At 37.7% G+C, this 25,144-nt stretch overlaps 1 protein-coding gene across 1 annotated transcript; it reads right to left on the bottom strand.

Moving 5' to 3' along the window:
• Positions 1-3,340: 3,340 nt before the first annotated feature.
• LOC123961747 (rhombotin-1-like) lies at positions 3,341-13,384 on the bottom strand. Its single transcript, XM_046037390.1, has 5 exons — positions 12,971-13,384; positions 12,234-12,447; positions 7,981-8,106; positions 7,542-7,650; positions 3,341-4,082 (listed from the first exon to the last, which is right to left on the bottom strand). The coding sequence occupies exons 1-4, from the start codon at positions 12,990-12,992 to the stop codon at positions 7,545-7,547; spliced, it is 468 nt and encodes a 155-aa protein (XP_045893346.1). The 5' UTR covers positions 12,993-13,384; the 3' UTR covers positions 3,341-4,082; positions 7,542-7,544.
• Positions 13,385-25,144: the final 11,760 nt, after the last annotated feature.

The raw sequence follows: 25,144 nt of genomic DNA, 5'->3' as shown, positions 1-25,144 counted from the left end.
AAATCTTCAATGCGTAAATATTTGAGCATTAAACACTTCATTTCCTGCATTGTGGCGAAATTTCTACACCAATTTCTGCATTTTATGGTGGAAATGTTTTGATTCATGTAAAGGGAAAGATACGATTCAGGCGGCAGGTGACAATTAAAAATATAAACATAATGGAATACAATACAATAAGGCTCTTAGGCATTAGGTGTCTGCAGTTGCTTTCAGATTTGTTTCTCTTGCAAATCAACGTTTTTCATTTGATATCATCCCTACTGAGTCAAAACACCTGCAGGCAGCTTTAGTCTTCCCTTCTCCTTTGTTTTGTTCACAGGGAGAGAATGGAAAACTTGGCCAAAAGGAAACATTCTCAAGAAGTTGTTAAAGTTACTGGTGCATGCATGTTTTGGGGTCATTTTATAAGCAGTAGTTTTTTTCTAGCTTAAGTTACTTTTTTTAGACAATGCACATTTGTTTCTTCTATATTTAAATTGCATTGCTTGTTTTCTTATTGTGCAAATAGGCTAAACCTTTCTCAACGCATTTTCATTTGTTATTTAACATTTCTCGTTATAAGATATTTTTCAGAACATTTTTAACAAATGCTTTTAAAAAGTGATGAGGACAAAATCAGTCATTTTAAGTAGTGGTGGGAACGTGTCCCCATGTCCTATGCTTGCCTTGTTTCAGAAAGAAATTGTTATGTTATATCACAGTGGAACTGATTTGTAAATGACATTGACTTGGAAAAAAAGTCTGGATGCTTTCTCACAAATACTTGAGGGAACACTCACTACACTACACTACACTACATGGTTAAATTTAAAAGAGACGTAAATACAAACTGTTCTTTCTGTGAAGATAACCAAGAAATTGTTTTGCACCTTTTTTGGCATTGTTTACAAACCAGAAAATTCTGGCAAAACTTGAAATGACCATATTTATAGAGATTTTGGATTGATGTGGCAGGATGTGGTATTTTGCTTTTATGAAAAGAAAGTAAGCACTTTATAATAAATGTATTTATTCTAATGGCAAAATTTCACGTTCATAAATGTAAATTCAGAAGTAAAAAACATAACTTATATAAATTTTATTTCTAAATCCAACAACGAAAAGGCTGTGGAAACTGTTAACATGTGGACCTCTAGGCCTATAAATATCCTTACGCAATATATACTACACTTGGCAATGTTATTGTTATTTATGTCTTTAACCTGTATACTGTTTTGTATAGGCCTATTTCTGCTTGTTCCATGTACACTATATTCCCCGTTTTGCAATAATGTTCTTTAAGTATTGCATTTTGAGGTGGTGGAAGAGGTATTCCGATCATTTATTCCGATAGTACCAATAAATTAATATGAATGTACTCCATTACAAGTAAAAGTCCTGCATTCAAAATGTTTCTTGAGGAAAGAATTGAAGTAGGCTGTTATCAGTAAATGTACTTGAAGTATCAAAGGAAAAGTACTTACTGCAGTAAAATGTCCCCTGTGACGTCTCATTAAATACTCTGTTACATTATTAGTAGATGTGTAGATGCACTATTTTACTGTTGTAGCTGCTGGAGGTAGAATTAGATTTAACAACTTTAAATACTTATTACTTATTATTTATTCACCCATCTACTGTACATCATTTTTGTCTATAACCTTTGTTTTTGTGAGCATAAAGGTAGTAAATGGTAGATAGATCTACCTTGTAGACTACCATGTCCCTTGTTAGGTAGTTTAGTCTAGGGGTTAAATCTGAGGGACTGTGAGATCATTAATGGTAGAAGAAATTAGAAAAGGCTCTGATATCATGATCATCTTCAACAATGTATTTTATATGCTTATCATACATTTTTAAAAATGTTAATTTGAAAAGTAACTAGTAGCTATAGCTGATCAGATAAAAGTTGTAGAGTAAGTAAAGTACAAGTACCTCACAATTACAAGTACAGTACTTGAGTAAAAGTACTTAATTACTTTCCACCACTGGCTTCTGTATGTAATAGTGAATATTGTCCTACAAACAAGTAATTTCACATAGGATAAAAAAAAAATTCAGATTGTATGTTTGTTTATTTTTACAGCCATGTTGAAGCTCAAAAGTACCAAAATTAATTACCCGATAATTACTCTCAACCTTGTTAAAATTTTATACACATCATTCTTAGGGTTAGTATTTTATATAGGCAATATTGATGTTTGTCTGTCCGTTCTTCTACTTATGAAGTTTGTAACTTGGTAAATGTAAATTGTTTTTCTTGCGTGTTAAGAGTGTGGGAGAGGAGGAGAGGGGGTTCTTCAAAACATAGTCTGATTTAATTTTAGCAGACTTGTAAAAAAAATAAAAGTACCACTAATATCATTTAACTCCCTTGAATAAGGCAAACGAGTAGTAATGTTTACAATAGACATCAACACACTTTCTGTAGGCGTGTATGTGTAAAAATCAGCATCTGCACATCTGCTATGATGCAAATCTACATAATCTCTGAGATCTACACTGGTTCCAACAGTCAAAAGTATACTTAATGGTTTTAATTTGTAATGAATTGAAAACATCTTTGTGTATTGAGTGAGTTTTCACTTAACTTAAACTAAATACTGTATATTTTGCATCTGCAGTACTGTTCTGTATTTAGTCACGCAGCTATATTATTTCTGTACAATCTTCCTCATACTAGATCCTCTTACTGCATTGCCTCATCAATTTTCTGCACAGGGATGATAAAAGACTTCATGTAAATTTTATCTAAGGTATGTTTTACTCGCTATCTACAGAATGCAACTCTATCTGAAGTAAAATCAAGCACTGATTATCCTCTCTAAAATAACACCATGTTATCAAACAGGGATCAGGGGTTTGGTAATAGTGTTTGGACCAGAAGTGGTTTCTGTCTCACATGAAATAAGAGATCTTGATAATATCTGATGCCCTCATCCTCAAAATACAGCTGCTAATTAAGCTTGTGAATAGGCTGTTCCTTTATCTCAGCAATATTTTAACAAAGCATGAAATGTTGAGATTATACCAAGAAGATATTTAAAATTCCCCTCCACTCAAAAAATGTGTTTTGCTTATGGTTACTCCTCCTGGATGTTTGACCTTCACTGTGCAGAATGATGTACGCGCAGAGTTCGACACTATAATACACTATATTAGCATATTCACATCTTCTGGAAGGAGTCAAATGTCATTTAAAGAATTTTAAGTCATTTATTGAACTTTTTTGTTGTTGAAAAACCACATCAGATAAATTCTTATTTAAAGTATTTTTTGTAATATTTTATAAAATGTGTGGAGGGGAACTTTAAACAATTCAGTCATCTCAGTACCTAAATAATGAGCACACACAAACTGAAATTAAAATTCAGTTTAATTAGTCGTGAAAAAAAATCTGTTTGAGATCAGGGTGAAAGCAAAACAATAGTGGGTTTGACGTGCCACACAGTTCAGTTAAAGTCTTGAGAGTCAAGAGGCAGAAAGATGAAGGAGAGACAGCTCGTCTTCCTCAGTTGTTGAACTGAGCCAAACCAGTATTAGCAAAAAGTTTCCTACATGCCAGATGGGCTGGGTTTACCACAAAGAAGAGCTCAGTGGCAATCAGAGGGAAGTTTAAAAAAGTAAACTTTGTATTTTTCTCTGTAATGGATGACTTGGTTGATGCTATGTGTGGCCTGATTGGCTTCCCTCCAGCCACCTAGTATTTTAAAGTTTGGTAAACAGACTCCTTCAAATCATTTGCAATCACTAGTTGCTCTATTTGTTAAATGTAAAAAGGAAAAAGAAAAGGGAAAAAAGATGTAGAACCACAGTCCACATTAAGTTCTCTGGAAACCGGATGGTTTCATTATTCCATCTTCACTTATTATTTATTTTCCTGGTTGATCTCAGGGTCCATCTGGTCAGAAATGTCAGTTTTCAGGATAGTTACTATGCAGCTCTGTAATAAAGAGTTCAATCATGGGCTGCTAGAAACATGTCCCAGTATATCAGGGTCGTTTCCACACACTGGTTCAGTCTGAAACAGGAAGCTGATGAGCCAAAGGTGCTTCTGTGAGTTTCACAGTCCAACTGGCTCACAGACGGCCTGCTCTGATCTGCAGAGAAAGAAAATATAAAACAGCTCCAGGTGACTCTGTGTGGTTTCAGAGGTTCAATAAAAACATATGATCAGTTTTACGTGTCCACTAATTGAGGAATATAACCGAAAAGTTATTTGTCTTATAATAAATTGTGGTACATGGTATGCACACATGGGATTTGCTGCTTTATTATATTTCAAAGACAAGGGCCATCTAATGCTCAAAATATGACAGTTTTAGATGCAAAGGGATTAGATAAATAACTTAAATGGTAACTCAAGACTGACTGTATATGAAGGTAAACTGCATTTTATAACAGTATCCCATTTGTTTAATTAAATAAATAATTAAATAAATAATATTTTACCTTTTAAATAGAATTCATTCATCCCCCTTGGAAATTTAAACATTTTACTGTCATTTTATTTTGTTGCGTCAGTGTTGGATGTCTGGCTGCAGACATGCTTGTTTGCCAATTGTGTGAATGTTTATTGTTTTCAGGACTCAGAGACACATGGATTTGAGACTACTGTACCTGATTAAATCAAGTTATCTTGAATGAAAATCTTGACTTGCCCGAGGATGAAATGATCTGCTACGTTGAAGACATTGTGTACAATATTTATGAAGTATAAATACGATTGCAATATACTCGTGTTATTTCTAATGCCAACAATTGGATTGTTTAACTGAGGAAGTCAAAGAAAAATATTAACGTAAATCCTAAAGCATAATTTAAATGATAAACTGCTTCGGACACAAGAAATTTCTCCTCTGGGGACCCAAACAGCACCACTTTCTTACGCTAAACTAATTTATTTACAAATGAGCAAATTAACATTAACTTATATATTTTTTAATTCTGTGTCTTCTCTTTTAAATGATAAGGCAGGCGTTATTCTATATTTAACTCATAGTCCAAAATTAACCATGTGTTGTTCTTTCTCAAAACTTTCAAACTTTCCTACACTATGTGGTCCCTACTGGAGATATAAATCTCCAAAAATGCACCACAAATATATAGCTTCATGTGTTCACATTTGGTGCTCTTATGAGTATTTACAGGCAGCAGTATGTGGCAGTGAGTCAAAATAAACTACAGTATTCATGGTATTGAAGGATTAGGTCAGTGCAACTGGTTCACTGGTGTGTTTTAATGGACAACAATGGAGCTCTGTGGCATAGTGAGTGAGGAATAAGACATATCAGGCTTTGGGTGCACAGGCGATACTTGTTAGTAGAAAAATATAGAATATTGCCAGCCTTATCCTTTAAGGGAGATTAATGAGCCTAAATGCAGCATTCCCTGAGGTTGTGTGTGTGTTGAGTAGAAGTAATTTCCACTGAAGCAAAACATCACTTAATTAATTATGTTTCACAATTCGATTTCATTGATGTTGTATTTAAAATAAATGCAGAATCAGATGATTATTTTCTTTACATCTACCTATAACCCAGGTACATGAAGGTCATGTCAGATATAATTCAAGACAAATATACATATAAAAAGCAGTGGTCCAGTGGTCACATTTAAGTCTTTGACAAAAGTCAACAAAGCTATTTGGGTCTGAAATCCAAAAGAAACTTCCCTGTAGCCATTTTATCAAAATTACAGTGTCGAGTAGACTCCTATTTTAACGCACTCCAAACAAAACATACAGCAAATGATAAATCTCATCACTAAAGATCCCTAATTTCTCCCCTCATTTAATAATAAAATTGACTAAAACCTCTAGAGTTGGTCAAGCCATCAAATGTAGAAGAAGGAAAATAGTCACCCAAAGTCTAAAGTTGTTTCAACATGAACTCTAGAAGACCTAAAACCAACCTAAAGTAAAAACTCCCCGCTTCCAGAGTCCATCGAGTGCGGTGTTTTGTATTTTATGAACTGTAGTGGTAGACTTAGTATCATAATAATAGGTTGGGCTGCTGGTGGCTTTAGGGTATGTTTTTGAACCGAGGCAGACCCTGAAACCCTCATAACTGTGGATTTTGTAGTTTTCTGCACTTGCTTTCAAACTTCTCCCATCTGCCCTCACAGCTCACCACCGCCTACGCTCATCAAGAGGCTCAGAATTCATTTGTCTGCTGTTTAAAGCTTTACAAAAGGCCTTTAGATGTGATTAAACCTGCAGGCAACTTGGTCTCTTCCAATGGGAATGAGAGGTAACTGTTTAAAAAATGTGATTTCCAGAAAATAATGCTGTGATGCTTGGAGCAAATGAATAAGAGAGAACAGAAATAAATATATAATATTTCATCTTCTCTGTTCAAAATACACAATTTTTAATAATGTTCCAACTACAGCAGCAGAAATGTCATATTTCTGAAGGTATGCCACATCATTGCTGTTGGGAGTCTGTGAGAAGAAGTTAAGAGAAAAACCGGCAATCTTAAAATATACCCTTAAAATATATTTCTCAGCAACAGAATGTCAAGAAGGTCTCCAGCCACAGCAACTGTGCATAAGAAGAAGAAGAAATAGACATTAGGGAGTACAGATTCACGTTTTTATTCGGCCCTTCCTGTTATTCTACATTCAGAATGTGAGCAAACAGGACACATTTACAGTGGAAGAAACACTTGTGATTTAGGATTATTGTGTGTTTAAAGATCTATTTGATGACTTTTTCATAATAAAATATATATTTTCCATTTATTTTGGGGAATGTCAGGATTCAAAATTTACTTCAGACCCTTGAGAATTGCTTAGCGTATAAGCAATGTTGCACGACAAGTCCACTCGACAGGGAGCATCGTTGTCTTTCTGTCCCAGTTTTGTTGTGTTTTTGTTCACCAGCTAGTCGCTCACTTTGTTGAGCTGTGATACTAATCTACACAGCAAATGCTCCTTAAACCAAAACAATGAGCTAAAAGTAACTAAAAAGCTTCATAGTGCTGCAGAGTTGGGTCATGAGGTTGTAACAGTTTCCCCTTTTAACATAGTCATTTGATTAAGTGTTGATATTTTGAAATAATCAGTGGAGATTTTAACCTAATATGACACATGGATTGAATTATCTTTGACTCGGACACAAAAATGAAGGAAATCCGTGGCTGTCACATGACCTACCTGCACGCACTCTGCCCATGCACTCACTGCCATGACAATGTATTTTGGGGGAATAGCTTTGGAGGGAGGTCTGAAGGGAAAGGGTAGGATTTCTTGCTTTGGATACTATCAAAATCTAGCTGTCTCTTGCTAGTTTCTCCAACATTGCCTACACCAGCTTTAACATACGCATCCATACTAAACGTCACATAATGCAGAAATACGCTACAACGTATCTTGGGATTGATTCTCTTGCTAATGTCAGCAGCCTCAGGGTTTGAAGTCTCATGTCTACATATGGTCATATTTGGGATGAGCTTGTGCGCTCACTTGTATACTTTCCAGATATCTCTGCGCATGGTTTAAGTCAAACTGTCAGAGCAGCTGGCTGGGACTGTAATTCATCGTCATCGCAATATTACCTCTTATTGAGGCTGCCTCTCTGTGCTGCCATTAAGATGGCCTCCTTCATAGTCCAGCTGGCACAGGATCATGTTGTTCTTGAGAAAAAACTTGTCTCCCACACAAAATCTGCAGAGAGAAATAAAAATATGGAACTGGGTCTTGCTTGAGCTTAAGTGAATCATGAGGTCCCAGCGGAGCATTTCAGGCATATTTTCAGCATCCCCTGTTATGATAATCAGAAAATTAATCTTGCATGATTGCTGTCTGATTAACTATCCAAGTGATATACAAAGTCTTTAAACCCTTGAGGTTTCAAACTGTGCAGTAAATGTCATCACATTCTGACTACAATGCATTGGTAACATGCTCTGGTAATGACCAGTGAGCTCACTGGTACACCTCCCAGAAAAGTCAACTGAATTTGATCTGCCCGGCTAATTGCTCCCCTAATCTTACCTCTGGCGGCAGAGCTGACAGGCGAAGCAGTCTAAATGGTAGACGTTGTCTCTGGCTCTCATCACCATCTCAAAGGCAGGGATCAGCTTACTGCAGGCTGCACAGTTCCCTGTCACCCCAAAGAGCCTGAAGAGGGAAAGAGGGCGACAAGCAGACCTGTAGTCTGGACGCACTTAGATACATTTCAGCCAAGAGCTGAAGAGGGAAAAAAAAAACACTTAAAAGGAGGATAAACCTAGAAAGTAGTTCAACAGGACCCTGCATCTGAGTCAGAGTTACAGATGTTGCTCATGCACTTTTTGGAAATAATCACTTGTTTTCCTACAGATTATTGCTGGCGTGTTGCTGCTGCTACTAATGCAGCGCTTACATGATATCTTATGGATCGTAATTGCGAGGAGCCAAGTGGGAAGAAACATTCATCAGCATCTTAGTTGTAATTCTTACAGTATTTTTGATACAATCAAGCTAATGTTAATTGCCAAGACAAAGATCAACATGTTGACATTTACCATGTTCACCATCTTAAATGTCTGAACCAAAATTTCAAGCCAACCAATAGCCATCCATGGAGCCGCTAACATGAATGAAAGATATAGCTATATAAAGCTATCAAGGATATATAAAGCTATATATCCTTGACAGATTATTGACAACACCTTACAATACAGAATCCAAAATATTTTTAGTCGGTATCCAGGTGACAAGTGACAAATCAGGAGCAACTGACAAATAGTAGGGGCTAAATTGAGAGTATATACCGCAGATAATGAGATGTTACTAAGTTCGTAATGATTAACTCCTAAATCTGTGAATTGACAAAACTACTCATTGATTTTTGGTTATGTATTAGCCTACATTCAGTTTCATTAACATAGTTTCTCAAAGTATGTTCTCCAGTAACTTAAAATTTAGTCCTAGATTCAGAGTTATCCAGGAACTACCTATTAGTGATTCATTAATTATATATCTATATCTGGTTCAACTTGTTAACAATCATCTAGAAATGTGTGACAATATAAATAGCTACTTTCACAAAAAATTAATTAGTTTCAAAGTGTGTGCGCATGGTCACCTTCACCAAAAGTGAAAAGAGCTCATTTAGGCTGTGTTGGTGTATCTGCTGTGATTAAAGATCTAGCAATGCAGTCTTGGAATAATGTGAGTGCACTCTTATATCTTAACAATGGTCTTCCTATTTTTCCTGTTCTTTTACTACTTTTTCAGTTTTTATCTATTCAAAACAAATCTCTGCTGCAGCTGTGGAAAACTTCAAATGCTTCACTTGCTGTGAACTATTGCATTATATCAGCTGCTTATAGAAAGCAGAAAGATGATTCACTGATATTAAAATGTCTACATTTATATGACAATGTAACATACTTTAAGAAGCCGATGGATGTTTTTTTTGCCTCATAGGACATTGCACTGACATCACAGTTAAGAACTTGAGAGTCAGTTTATTACAGTCTTCTGAAACTTACAATTTATGTGACAACATTTGAACTCTGTCCTCAAACTACCTGAGAACAATCCCTGTGTTGTTTTCAAATACTCTGTGACTCAGTGCTGACCAGCTGCAGATTGCTTCACCTCTCATTCACCTCTAAAAGAACGAACAAACGGCTCCCCAAGAGACACGCATGAAGATAAGTGGCCGCTGCTGCTTTCCATATTCCATTAGAAGCCAAACAGAAAAGGAGGTTAAGGGAGGAACCGTTATGAAAAACGACATCCACAGAAGGAGGGAGGAAAGCATTGAGCATGAGCTTTAGACGACAAATGAAAAACGTCATCAAATGAGTGATCAACACGGGAACAAAAGCGAGTCCTAATTAACCAAATGTTCTGATCTAACGAGCCTGAGTTCTGAGCAGGCACCTGGTGGGTTTTTTCCTTCTCCTTAACGAGGCTATGAAGCTCAATGCTAATTCTCTACTAATGGTCCAATTAAAAGAAATCACATGGTTTTAATCCTGCTCTTCAAAGGCTCTTGGTCTGCACCCTTGCAATGATGAGGAAAACAGGAGGCAATCTAGCCAATTTAACTGTCAAAAGGGGTTTTGGTCTCTTAAGTGCAGTGCAGCTAATGAGAGACTTAGCTCCAACCAAATCCAGCTGGATTGTACATGAGACTAACACATGAGTTCAGCATTGTGGCTGAGATATCAGGAGTTCTCCTGCTGACCTGACACCAGACGTCATTATTTCAGGCACAAAAATGAAGGCTACATAACTCTCAGAAGAGCAACTGGAGCAAGATTTAGGTTTGTATATAAGTGGTGTCGTCAAGATTCATGGTCAAAAGATTGTAAAGGTGGAAACCTGTTTAAATCAGTAGTATATTTAAAGCATACTTTGTGTAGTAAGTCACATACACTAGAGGTCGGATGATGAAAAACCTCACTCCTAAAGATTTTATAAAGGAGCTGTTCAGACCATCTAAAACCTGAATCTGAAGGGTTTATAAAGTGTTTGAAGTGCTTCAGAGTGTGTGAAGTGTTATAAAACTCCTGTCATATTACATGACAGATGCTATAGAGCATAGTACACACTTCAGTATGGTGTTTCTTTGTTTTGGAGCGATAGTTACACCTTTTTGGAAACTTTCTTATTTGCCTTCTTGCCAAAAGTTCAGAAAGTGATATCACTAATTATGTAGCCAGCATAAAATACTGGAAACAGGGGTAAACAGCTAGCCTAGTTCTCTCCGAACAAAATCCTCCTACCAGCACCTCTAATGCTCACTAATTAAATGATTGCATATCTCGCTTGTTTAATCTGTACAAATACCCGAACTATATTTTTACAGGGTGTTATGGGCTGTACTATTTCTTGCCTTTGAGCATGTGCCAGGCAACCAATAGAGACTCTAGAAAGTTTCTGGTCTCAGCCTTTAAGACATAGTCTGGCACATAACCCCCCTTGAAAGAGCAAATTGCCCACAGACAGAGCCAGGCTAGCTGTTTCTCTCTGTTTTCAGACTTTATGCTAAGCTAAACTAACCGACTGCTGACTCCAGCTTCATATTTACCATACAGACATAAGACTGGCACCAATATTCTTAACTTACACTCAGCAAGAAAGCGAATGAGCGTATTTCCCAAATGTTGACCTATTCCATAACATCCTCAAGAGCGTGGTATTGATGCATATTATATGCCAACTTTCCATCTCTTTTTACTTTTTATTGCCTGAAAAATAAGTACAATTGGCAGGAAAGTTCATTAAAAAGGGTAAAAGATCAGAGAAAGCTGAATAAAATAATAACCCACTTGTTCCACTATTCTGGCTTCACTCTATGTGCCTTTAACAAAGACTGTAACATAATGAAAGGTCAGCATTGTGTTTTTACTGTAAAAACGGTTACATTTCAGTCCAAACTGTTTAAGCTCGCTGTTGACTTGCTCTTGTTATCAGCTCTCTTGAGCCCTTCACCTTAAAACTACTTCATACTTTGAAGAACGTCATGTTTTTGCGTTTTAATACATGGATTCAGCAGCCAGCTAAATGTCCCTACACAAGATAAACCATTTTCAAGTAGAAGGCTGTAAAGTAAGTGTTCACTATAGACTTTAATGCTTAGTGAGGAGTCCCAATATAATGCGATAAAATAGACTTGAGCGGCAGATTCCAAACATGGGTAAAACATGCTTGGACTCAAATTTAATTTATTCATTGAGGTATTTTGTAGTTTCTCTAAGAAACATGACACATTTTCTGTGAGGTTTTGCAAAGCCTGGGGCAAAAACAGTGTGAACGGTTTGGGAAATTTTGAACAGTTTGGCTATTTAATCTTTGTTTTTTGACTGAACGCTTTACTAAATTAGCAAATTAACAACATTTTTATCCGAGTTGACGCATGATAGTTTAGTCAAACAGTCACAGTCATTTGGAAAGCTAACTAAGAACAGTTACTAGTAGCGGTACATGCATGCATTGTATTTCTCAGGTAGAATCTTGATGGCAAAGCAAGACGGCTCATTGTGTCTATGACTGTCCTCATGTAAGTTATAACACTGCACACTTTCCATTTTAAGTTTCCACGTGATTCTCAATGGAAAATTTTTACCTCTGTTCTCACAGTTGCCCTGATAACCTACATTATCAGACTATTCCCTTTTACTTGGATCGTGAGTGGATCTACAGTCAGCTCTTCCAATCTTATACAGTATGTTCTTTAAGGATGATTTGTTTTGAAGCTGCATGATACACCCAGTCATTTTCCTTTCCCTCTTTAAGTCCAGTGTTACCTTAAGTAGTCCCTGCGGCAGAGGATGAGGTTGGCCCGGGTGTAGAGGGTGGAGCCCACCCGGCCCAGGCGGCAGTCACAGCAAGCACATTTCAGACAGTCCTCATGCCAGTACCTGTCCAACGCCTGCAACATGAAGCGGTCCCGGATCTTCCCGTTGCAGCCGGCACAGCCCCTCGGCTTCTCTCTGGACTGGAGGGACACGAGAGACACACCTGGCAGGAAACAACAGGTAGACAGAGTGACAAAGACAAGCACAGAGAAAGAGTGGGTTACATTTCTCTCGGGAATATGTTGAAAGCAAAGAAGTCTGTCATGATTAACAACTGAATTTATAAGAATATTGTAATGATCAAAGGTATCAATAATACAGAAACATTCTGCAGTGATATCACAGGAGATACAAGAAACATAGTCTCTAGTCTCTACAGTAAAATAACCAGTTAGGTCACCTTAAAATTAACAACTAATGTTATCCACTATAGAAATAGCCTATTATGATGAGGAAAATAGAACAACCATTGTTTTAGTAAAGAGCCAAACTCATCATTCTCTTAATAAAAGTATTTCACAGACTACATTTGACATGAACATTGGGGGAATATCTGTTTTCTACTATCTTGATTTTAATTAATGTTTTGTTGCACACAATCCTTCCCAGTCCACAAAACCTTTTTCTGTTGTCCTGTTTTATAAATAACACACACAGAGAAATGCATCTTAGTCCTCTGTACTCACTCTCCTCCTTATCCAGCACCATCCTTCTGGAAACCGACAAAAATCCAACAACAGGAGAAATGCCACCGCTTCTTCTCCTGCGTGCGCGATAACACGCCCGAAGAGCGATAATAAACACACACGGGCTTTGCCGCTCTGTATACAGTCTCAACGCGGAGTCGCTCAAACTTCAGCTCCTCTCATCATGACCCAGAAGAAAGCCCAGAGAAACAGCCATTGAGTCGCTGTCTGTGTCTCATGCGTAAAAATATCTCGTGGTTGGATGAAAACAGCGTCCTCGGGTATCACCTTGCCGGTAGGAGAGGTGTCCTCATATGAAGAGTATCTGTGCCTTATCTTAGCTGATGTCAGAGCACAAGCTTTTCAGTGTCAGGCTGCAGCTATTCAACCTCAAACGAGCTCCTCTGCAGACTGAACCTCCTCATAGCCATAGACTGTATCATAGCCCTCCCTCCCTCCCTCTCTCTCTCTCTCTCTCTCTCTCTCTCTCTCTGTTGGCTATTGCTCTCTCTTCCTCTTTCTATCTCTCTGCAAAAAACTCCCACAGTCAAATGTTTTTTTCAACGCTGCGTGCTAATTATATAAAGTCATTATGTTCAGATCTGATGGTAACCGCCACCTCCCTCTCTGAATCAATTATTCAATAGACAGTCACACACCAGGACAGCCCAGGCCTGAGGTGTTTTAGAATGAGCTTATTCAACTCCAAGGACACCAATTATCTCCAGGGTGCCCTGTAGTCAAAGCAGTGGCTTTTCAGCGCGGCCGATGCAGCGCCTTTTCCGCGCATGTGCTTAAGTGTGGTACGTGCGTGTGATAGGCTATATTCCGTGTGTTCATTTCTTACTCGTGCGTCTTATCTTCTTAGATGAGGTTAGTGGTGGAAAGTAACTAAGTACATTTACTCAAGTTGCATATGTACTGGTACTTGTAGCTACTTTAGTTGAGTATTTCCATTTTTTGCTACTTTGTTCTTCTGCTCCACAAGAGAAGAAACAGAGAGAAATGTTGTACTTTTTACTTCACTACATTTATTTAGTAACGTTAGTTGCTTTGCAGATACAGATTAATAATACAAAATGTAATCGGCAAATATAGGCTATTATAGGTTAAAAGATTACTATATTGATCCCTTGGTGAAATTCATAAGCAAACCAGCAGTAGGCTTAGGCTAAAAAGAATCCCCACATATACCTGCTGCAACATTAAAGTGATACATCAATAACTATAATACAAGGTAAAAGCCTATACGTTATTCTGAAACAGGCAATTCTGCACAATGAATACTTCTACTGTTTGCTTGAGTAGGGTTGACTGTTTATACAGAATATACATTACATATACTATATAGGTCTCTCAACTCTATCACAGGTCCTTGAAGGAATATTATAGGAGTAACATTGTTGAAATATAAGATAAAAACACTAAAAATCAATTATGAGTTTCTTACCTAAGCCTTAAATACTACAGGAATGTTATAGTATACATGATTAAAAGACATTGTTAGCTATAAAATAACTATAAACTCAAAACAACAGACTAAGAACAAATAAAGAGTAGAGCTACTATAAAAAATAGAAAGCTGCTACAGACCCTTGTGGGAATTTTATAAATAGTTATATGAATATTATAGGAATGCATGCTCTATAGGGCTAGCAGTTGGTGGGTCCACTATAAGTACTTTACATAGTAGACCATAATGAAGTCCCTGAATGATAATGACTCTAAAGTGACTTTAAACTCAATAATACTGTAAGTCGTTTTAGGAGTATTATAGTGTTATTGAGGTATAGGAGATAATACTATAAATCAGCTATAGATTTTGCTATAAATTAACTTGCCTAAAACTAGACACAACAAATAAAGTAGACATAAACTGTTCTTCCTTAGGAATATTATAGTGATTTTGTAGTAGGCTACACCACCCAAAAAAAAAGACAGCTATATGTCATGATACATTCACTTTTAGATCATCTTACAGACTGGTGGATGAATATTATATTATATATTATAAAAGAATAGCAGCATGACATAAAAACACTAAAATTAATGATGGGGGTGATTTGGTCAAGGGATATTATAGGAATTATTGCTCCACAGATATAAAGTCAATAAATGAACAAACTTCTGGTCCTTGTAGGAATATTAAGGAGATAACCTAAAAATACCAGACAGCAGCTCTATGAGCTCACTAGTTGACCTATTATGCTACAGACCCTGGTAGGATAATTAGGGTATAGGAATATTATAGGAGTATGGGATTTAAACTCCAAAAGACTAGTTATAGAACTACACTTGTTTGTAGGAATATTTTATAAATAAGATAAACCACTAAGCTTCAATGGCAGATCTAGCAGTCCTATGAACTGTAAGAGTACTAAGACACTACAAGTCCTGAATATTACAGGGATACTGGAGATAAAATCAGCTAAAAAACATTTTAGTATTATACCACAGATGAAATATAAATAGCCTTGGAACTCAATGTTGAGTCCCAGACCTATAGCCTACTAGGAATCTAAATACCACAATGTATGGTATGGTGATTATTTAAAGTTAATATTGAGCACCACAGAGGCATTATTAGTTTCTGTAGATTGATTATTGGAACATTATAGTGATTTTCGTTGGTGTTTTCAAGGCCAGTACTCACTCCAGTCCATAAACAACACTAGAGACTGCTTCCAAGTAGATCATCCGGCCCTAAATCCTCCTCATTAGAAGCTGTGGCATAAACAACTGTTCTAACATGGCCCCTGGATCAGGTCACACTAATTAACCAGCACCATCGACCGACAATTCCCTCATTATCCACCCTCTCATCTGATCGCATATAGTCCGTCAAGACAGCTAACGATCAACAGACTAATTAATCAGCTGATGAGGTGCAAGTGAAGCTCCGGGTTCCCTCTTCATTTTGAGGCACATGGGAGCTAATTAGTTCAATTATTAATGCATCTAATTAAATAGTTTCTCTTGGTAATCATGGTTACTGTCTCGTCCTCCATCGGCTGCAATGATAAATGGATCTGCAGTGCAATAGACCCCTCTTGTCCTTTATTTTGACATGCATAAACTCCAATGCAACGGCTGGCCCGTACTAAACATTACAGGCTATTCACAGGCCCGGACTCCATTAGACTAATTGCGCTAAAAGCAGTCTGTGGCTGACATTAAAGGTGAGCCGTGGTGAGGGCTCTAATTAGCAGTCTGTGAAAATAGGAAGCCTTTTTGGCCATCTGCTGCTGGCTTCCCTTTGCCATCATGTCCTCAGTGTGAAAAGGGCAGAGACAAATTTAGGCGATGTTTTGTGGAAGGGCTGTTTGTCAGATGTAATACCACAAGAGGCAGGGTCACTGGGAGCACATTTCATACAGTAACAGCTGAAAGGCTGCAATTTGTGGCAGCAAGGCCACAGGGCTTTGCATATTAAACTACAGCCTGCTGCTGAGAAAACCATCGTTATTTAGACTTAGAACATATATTGTACCATCTATATTCATTTTACATCACTTTCCAACACATTAGAGATTTTTCTTTTCCAGATGTAATGTTTAGGGTGTCACACATATCTTTTTCTGGCTAAATTTCTGTATTTTTGTTTGATTTTTATATTTTTTAGTCATGCTTGCACCATGGCTCTCTGTATGTCAACACCTAGCCTACTAGGGGGAACACCAGGAAATTTTGTACAGCCATTCATGTTGTCCAGAGGATGACCTGAACTGACTTTGGGGATCCCTTGATTTTTTTTGTCCAGCACCATCATCTGGAAAAGATTTTATTTTGTCCAATACTTTGCTTTAAGAGAAACTACCTGCAAAATGAATGACATTCCTGTTAGCCACAGCTGTACTTTGTGTTCACATGACTGTAAATGTCAGCATGCTAACATTCTAGGATGGTAAACTTGTTGGTAAAAGGTGTGAGGCCAGAGGAGATTAAAGCCCATGGGCCTCAGTGAAGAGGTATGTTTTAAACTGTTTTTTAAAGGTTATTAGAGAGGAGGCAGAGCGGATGGCAAGAGGAAGCTTGTTCCAGAGTGATGGTGCACCGACACAGAAGGCTCTGTCACCAAATGTCCGGAGTCTGGAATTAGGGACAGCGAGCAGGTCCTTGTCAGAGGACCACAGGGACCGTGACTGAGTGTAGGGATGGAGTAGATCTGTGAGGTACTGAAGTCCATGGAGAGATTTGTACGTCAGGAGGAGGATTTTATATTTGATCCGGGACTTAACTGGCAGCCAGTGAAGCTTCTTCAGGATGGAAGTGATGTGCAGTCCAAGTTTTGTGTGGGTGAGCATCCTAGAGTTCTGGATATACTGGAGTCTGTCAGTAGCCTTGTTGGGCAGACCGAACAGGATACCGTTACAGTAGTCAAGTCGGGAGGTGATGAAGGAGTGGATGAGGGTCTCAGCTACAGAGTTGGAGAGGCACTGTCGGAGTCTGGAGATGTTCTTAAGATCGTATAAGGCAGTTTTAGTAGTGTTTTTGATGTGCTGTTGGAAGGAGAGGGTGGAGTCGATGATGACGCCCAGGTTGCGTACTTGAGGGGATGCAGAGATTGAGCAGCCATCCACGACCAGTGTGATATCACCAACCTTTTTGAGAAGTGACTGTGGGGCAAACACCATGAGTGCTGTTTAGTTTGTTGTCAGTTTGAGGAGGTTACTGTCCATCCAGTTCTTTGTGTCCTTCAGGCAATTGATAAGCGGCACTGGTGGAAGGGGAGCAGGAGATTTAGTGCTGATGTAGAGCTGGGTGTCATCAGCGTAGCAGTGGAAGTGTAGTCCATATTTCGGGATGATCATTCCAAGAGGTAGCATGTAGATATTAAATAGTAGTTGGCCAAGTAGAAATAAAATGAGTCATCATCTGCAAAGTTTAATAAGGATTGAATCAAAGAAACCTTGACCAAAACAAATTACTGTAAAACATCACACATACTGCAGTGTGTTTTGTTAAATATGTTTTTCATTCTTCTTTCATTCAATATGTTATTCTTCTTTTATTGATATGTTTTTCACACAGCCTCATAATCCCATCAGGAAGAACTGAAAGAGGAGCAAACCACAGAGGAACAAAACACTTGAACATTTTCTTATTAGCTTCACAAGTAAAGTCATTTACTAGGGACGCTTGGCTGATTGTGATAGAGCTGCAGTGTAACTCCCAAGAGGTTTGATCCCAGGGGAGCAGATTATTTGTTCTGATTCCTCGACAGGCTGGGGAGATCTGGGGAAGAAAGCCGGGTTGTAAACATTCTGGTGCTGCTAAGCAAGGCATGTGATAAGATGAGTGGACCAGTGGTGTTTCTTAGTGGCTGTATTGGGCAGTTTCAAGTTCGAAATCTGAACTTCTCTGTCATAATTTATTTGTTCATTTTAAACACAATTACTTAACTTTTTGTTTGTTCTATTAAGTGCAACATCATGAATTCCTACAAGGAGAGAATGTCTGAAAGCGTGTTTTGTAATCACAATTTGAACGATTATCTCGTCTCGCCTCTGTTAATGATGGCTGGCTTTTCACCTCATCTTTGAGTGTGGCCATTTGAAACAGCTATAAATGCATTTGCCTTTTCATGCAAACTGACACCTTTAGTCTCCAACTGCTCCAGTGGAGCCGCTCGGCAGGTGATCTACTGCAGTGAACATTATGGCTGCTTGTCTGTTTTATTGCTGTTTTACTGTGATCATTATCTATCTCATTAACACATGTTGTGGTTTCACAGTTAACCTCATTCTCTGGTAAGATGGTGTTTCATAATAGGCAGCTCAACACATGCTAATGTAGTGTATGGTATTAACTGAAAGAAAGTAAAGCTGTGCGGCTGTTTTCCAGAGAAAACTCACTACCAATGAATGGTCACTACCAATCAAGAAGGCCATTTAAAAGTTGGTATCAATTTTGTTATTGCAGTGTATTGAGTAAAGAGAAGTAGATAATCAAGGGGAGCATTGAAGAGGAGCATCATCAATCCATAATTTCTCTAAGTTTTACATTAAGCATCATTACCCAAAATAAGTACCACATTAATAACACATTTTAAATACCTTCTAAATCTTCAGAAAGAAGCTGATGGACGCAATGTACAAATCCTTTTTTTCTAAAGTTCAAAAACTTGCCACATAGACAACACAGTATCATCCGTTTTTATGGATCACATTTTGGAACGAATCTCTGGCACATTTATTCTGCTGCACATGCAGGCTGCCGCACTTGTAGGGGATGTCTTTGATCTGCCACCTCAAACTTGGAAAGTCTTCAAATACAGTCCTTTCAAGGATGGAACACAATGTAATGTGATATGTCTCTTCACACCTTCTGTATCTGAATGAGCCAGGCTTCTAGAGCTTCTCCATGAACCCCTAAAGGCCTACATTTGTGGTGATTCTGAGTAAGTGCTGCAAACGCTTTAAAAAAGTCATATACCATAGAAATTGATGCATATTCAGCACCTCCACAGCACACCTGGCGCTCATCTATGCATTGCTTACATTGCAGATTTCCATCCATCATTGTCCATGTACTTTAGTTTTAATAAATCTCTCTCTCTTTTAAGTGTTACCTTTGCATAGACTCAGTTCTTGTCACATTCGTTGAGCAAGTTTGTGACAGTAGTGAATCACACAACATTCTGTTGAGTACATTATGTTCAAAGGCTGGATTTGTAGTTATTGCAAATGTCAATGGGAAAGCACAAGTGTTGCTAATAACATTAACTGTCCATTTAGTATCCCAGCAAGTCATGACAGTGTGACAGTGAGCTAGCATGCACAACACCAAGACTGTGAAACTACCTGCTAAATGGAATTCAGCCACCATTCATTTTATTCTTTACACCTGTGCTTTTCCAACTGTGATATGTCAAAATATCGTCTGTAAAAAAAATAAAAAAATAAAACATATGACCTGAATATCTTGGTGTAAAGTGTCAGCACAATATGAGTGACTCAATATGTAGTTACCTGTCAGGTGGCACAAGTCAACAATGGTATGGTCTATCAATATAAAGCTTTTGCCTTTTTAATCTTTGCCCATTTCGACTAAATTTGAGAAACGTTTTCATTTTTCACTGTTATGTGATGTCATGTGGATGCTCTGATTCAGCAACTGACAGCAAGAGCTTTAGAGAGCATCTCTGTGATATCAAGGTCTTTATCAGACTCACTTCATTTGCAGAGTTTTGGCAGCATTACTGCAAGAAGATACCAACATCTTACAAAGCAGTATTCAGTGCACAGACAGCAGGGCATCACATTTACTGTAACAGGAGACTGCAGGACACTGAGTAGACCGTGAACAATTCAAATAACATATGAAAAGGATTACATATGATTCCTTCGACCATACATCTCTCAGTGCTTTACATGCACTCACTGTTTAATAAAACCAGATGATCCAGATGTAACTCATCAAAAATGTGTGCTCATGCACTAAATTCAACAAAAATTAAATTATGAATTTTGCTTCTTTTCACAGAGGAGGCATCACATTTTTCAGAGTGGATGTCTCATTTTAGAAACCGACTCTTCAGATACTATATAGACACTATACTACATACATATATATATATATATATATATATATACACGTATTTATATAGTATAGTGTATATCTATATATACACCCATCCATCAAGCACGATGACACACACTACATAGCAAAAAATGTCCCCTCAAGCAAGTCATATAAGCTTGTGTTCAGATCAACTTGAAATGATCTTTTCTTTTTTAGTTGATTTGAATTGGAAACAAACAATTATTTTACCACACAGACATATTGTTTTCACATTATTTAAGGAAATGTGAGTTTCAGTTAGCACTAGACTAAACAATTTTAAATAGTATTTATTTTATTTATTATTTATTTTGCAGTCAAGATCGCAGCAGCAGAACCAAGTGAAGTACCATCTGATGTTGTAGACAAACTCTTCCTGGACCCATTTCAGTGGAGGTTCAGGTCTTTGGAAGCCATCCAATCCCCTGTCAGTCTGACTAAGCTGCAGAGTTTTAGATTGGAGTGGGGATGTGCTGCTCACCAGCTGTGAGATTAGGGGGAAACTGATCGATGGCCTTTCTGATTGGCTCTCACTGTGTCCCAGCAGCATCCAACCCCCTTGGTTCGGATGATTGTCCTCAGCCGAGCCAAAACCAATTCTTCCTCCACACAGGGGCCAAATAAGATCGCTGACCTGAAGCTACAAGGCCACGCTTGGAGGTTCTGTCTCCATCCGTCTGCTCTCCTCATCTCTCTGAAGAAAATGAGACAGAAGAGGGGGGTATGAAGAGACAGGATTAAATTAGAGTTTAAATGAAGAACATTTTGCACCATTGCAGAGCGACACTTTCCTTGTTTTACTTAATGTGCATTTTCCTGATATCTTTGTTGTCAGGATTGTATTAAGTGCTAATGCCAGCTGTCAGTCAAAGGCACTTTGTCTTTTTACCTCAGACTTTCTGTTCAGTCTCTGTAGGTGGAGCTCTTTTCTTTATTCTGTTCAGCCACGGTGGTTGCGGCTGCCCCAGCCAACTGCATACTTCCTCCATCTATTCAAAGCAAACGGCTGTTGCTGCTGCTGAAAATGTGAAATGCTTGACTTCCTGTGCGGCAAAGGAAAAAATGTCTTTCATGAACTTTATAGAGAGTAGAAATACATCTCTCTGAAAATGTCAGGGATCATTTGTTAGAAATATAAAATATAAAAAAGCTTTAAAACTAAATTGTTGAAAGATAGTAAGGGCTGCACTTAAAAGCATGCCTCCATGTGTTTAAATGTGCAAGTGTGTGACTCTGTGTGTCTGTGAGTCGAAGGGGGACGGGGGATTTACAGAAAGAGGAAGGAATAACCTCATGATGAAAAGTGTTTGCTTCATTCACATGATATAACTGTCAAGAGACTCCTGCAGAGATCCATCTTTCATTTGCCACTTGTGCTATGATGATGATGAACATGAGGAGGCTGCAGTGCTTCCTGTCTGCTCTTTACCAAATATTCCCTCCTTGAATGAGTGAAATGGGCACGGAGCAATCAGAAGACACAATTTAATCAAAAACACAAACTGGTCTGGGTTAACATAATGCTGATTTGGCCCATGCAGTATGAAATATGTCAAAAGTAGAGCTTCATGGCTCATTCTTGACATTAGAAGTAGTTGTTTTTTTTTTCATTTAAGTACAACAAACATCTAAAATCACAAAGATACTAGAGAATACTGAACTCCAAAATCTTTTTAACTGTCTATGTCAAACAGAAGTGGGAGAGAGAATCAGGCCTGGAGATATCTGAGGATGATTAGAAAAACAAATAGAAAAGCCAGACATATTTTCCCTTTTAAGGTTCAGTGTGTTAGTTCTAGTGACATCTAGTGGTGAGGGTTGCGAATTGCACCCCCCCGAAGTGAGCAGTATAGCTATGGTGCCTGAGACAGGACAAAGATGTTATCTATGAGATAAAAGAGATTGCCTGTCAAGAAATGAGGTTTCTTTTAGATATATTAAGAAGATATATAAATTATGTAAAACCATATGTTTTTTTGAATATTATTGTTACTTTTTCAGTAATAAACAACAGCCACATGAAGAAATGAAGTGTTACATGATGTCTCATACTCTTGTAATACATTATTTTACAACTTGGGAGGGTTGGCTCATTTGGACTAACTAACAAAGAAAATGAAGAAATTCTCAAAAACTATTACAGCTAGTGCATCAAGCATCACCACTGACAGATACCAGGACAGTGTAAGCCTCACTGTTTCTGCACCACAGTCCATTATAAACCACATAATACATGAAGTTTACAAAGGCATAGTCAAGTGAGAATCAAGGCTCCTCTCACTTTGCTTAATTAGATAAGCAATCTGCAAATATTACCAAAATGTCTTTTTAAATTTTTAAAATACAACAGAAATACAAAGTAGTACTGACAGCCATAATTTCAGCTTGTGGTAAAACGGTGCAACTTTTTAAATGGGCATTTAGCATGTGAAAGTAAAAATTACATATTTGTGTGCACAGTGGGAAGCAATATCCAATAAGTTTTTTTTAATGCAAATTCGGAAAGTATTTATTATTGGTCACTTGATAGGCACACGGTCTTCTTCACCATTAAAAAGAAATACATGTTTTCCACCAGCTGCTGATCTGAGCTTCTCTGCTGTTACTGTTTCATTACCAATAATATTCATCATCTGTTTGTCTCAGGAAGGTAATGGCACATTTCTACCAGTGCAGTAATGGTTCAGCTGGCTGATCTGAGCTTAGATGCTGAACTACATGAAATTAATCCAACTAACATAACACCACAAGACACAGCACAGCGCTGGAGAATAAACCAATCCAACTAACAATAAATGTTTTTTCTACTAGTCAGTAAAAGTTTAGCTGGCTGATGCTTCCATGCTCTAAGCTAATGTTATGGTTTTATTGCCAATTAACGTTACTGATCAGCTGATTGTCTGGCTAAGTAACCGGCAAAGCCAAACCACAGGCTGGAGAATAAGTAGGCACCATGAAATTAATCCATATTTCACACCACTGACATGTCACGGCTCTCTGTGATTATGGCCAGCTTCTAGCTAAAGCTCTCAACCAACAGCTTTCATTTGCATCACTAAAGTCTGACAAACAAAGTTAGTTACCTGTCCAGCAGAAAACAGACAACTTCAGCACCACTTCGAAAACATCTGTTCCGCAATATAACATTAACCTTCCATCTGGTAAAATCCACAAAATCCGTGATCAGCTGTCACTCCATCACTCCATCTGGCTGTTGGCTCTCCTGGTAAATGTGTGCTCCTTCATTTGTCCAAATTTCACTTCTCTTCTTACTTCTAATAAACCAGAAGACTACTCAGAGACTGTATATTACTATTATTATTAGTCCCTCTTCTTCTTCTTTGTACATATTCAATGTAGTGACAGGCATCTACACTGTCGGAATTACACAAGCAGAAGAAGAACGCCGTGATGACGAAACGCTGTTTGTCCGTTGACGGCTACGGTAGAAACACAATGACAAAATACAGCAACCTCCACAGCAGGGGGTGCCCGCGGTTATAGAGATATAAATGTCTCATTCTAAGGTAATAAAAACATAATGATTCATTATGTAAGGTCTTTATACACCACTGAAAACATTAGTTATGGATCTTATATTGCATTTCTGTCAATAGAGCCTCAGAAATATTACACACTGAACCTTTAAGTGTTTTTATATTGGCAAAAGAAATTTTGAACATTTTTGGAATTGAAAGTGATTGCTCTTTTGTCATCTCATACATGGGCAAAATCCCAGATAAAGTAATGGCACAGGTTGATCATCTCTTTAAAATACTTCCATAAATACTACCACAATTTAGAAACCGTTGCAAGCAAACTCTCCAACAAGGGATGAAATTGACCTTTACGCTATCAATATGTAAAATTCTGTTAAAATTGACTACCATACTTATATGTGGCTATAACATGTAATACATTACATACTGTATGTCATTGAACGACCATGTTCCTGTATTATATTGCTCATGTCAACCCATTATTTTTGCCTGAAAATATCAATAAAAATAGACAGTTAGACAATAAATTTTAACCTGAGGTCCACTTAATATATTTCTTCTGAAGCTTTCAACCACATCTTTTGGCCTTCATCAGCGGGCAGCGTTTCAGACAACTGAGCAAACTCCACAGACTGGTGAGGGCCATAAGATGTGACTTAAAGTTTTGTCGACCTTGAGTTAAGAATTTTTTGTCAACAATGTCAAAAGTAACTTTGAATCATTTCGACCTGATAATGTAGCCTTCAGTAGTGAAAGTGTCACCACCTTTCCTTTATTTATCCTTTCATGGATCAAGTCCAAATCCTGCCTAGATGCCACTTGTTTGTGATTTTTGATTCTGCAGCACTGTAAAGATGGTGAAGTGGTGATGTTGTGATCATTGTCACATATAAAGGCTTTTAAATTAATTAAACAGGCGACAAATTGAAGGATCAATCTGAATAAATGAGTAGAGAAACATAATGAATGCCTCCTTACAGGGCACAAGTGTTAAATGCAAATAGTCAGACAAAGGGTCAGATTTTAGGAGGAAATTGAGTTTGGTTTGCTCAAGCAGTTCAGACTTTGTTAGAAGCAGTATATAAATTGTCACAATATGGGCTACTATTTT

This window comes from Micropterus dolomieu, linkage group LG22, assembly GCF_021292245.1.
Source record: "Micropterus dolomieu isolate WLL.071019.BEF.003 ecotype Adirondacks linkage group LG22, ASM2129224v1, whole genome shotgun sequence".
In the NCBI taxonomy this organism is placed as follows: Eukaryota; Metazoa; Chordata; class Actinopteri; order Centrarchiformes; family Centrarchidae; genus Micropterus; species Micropterus dolomieu.
Note: the sequence above shows the minus strand (reverse complement) of the source record. Positions and strands in the feature narration are given on the sequence as shown.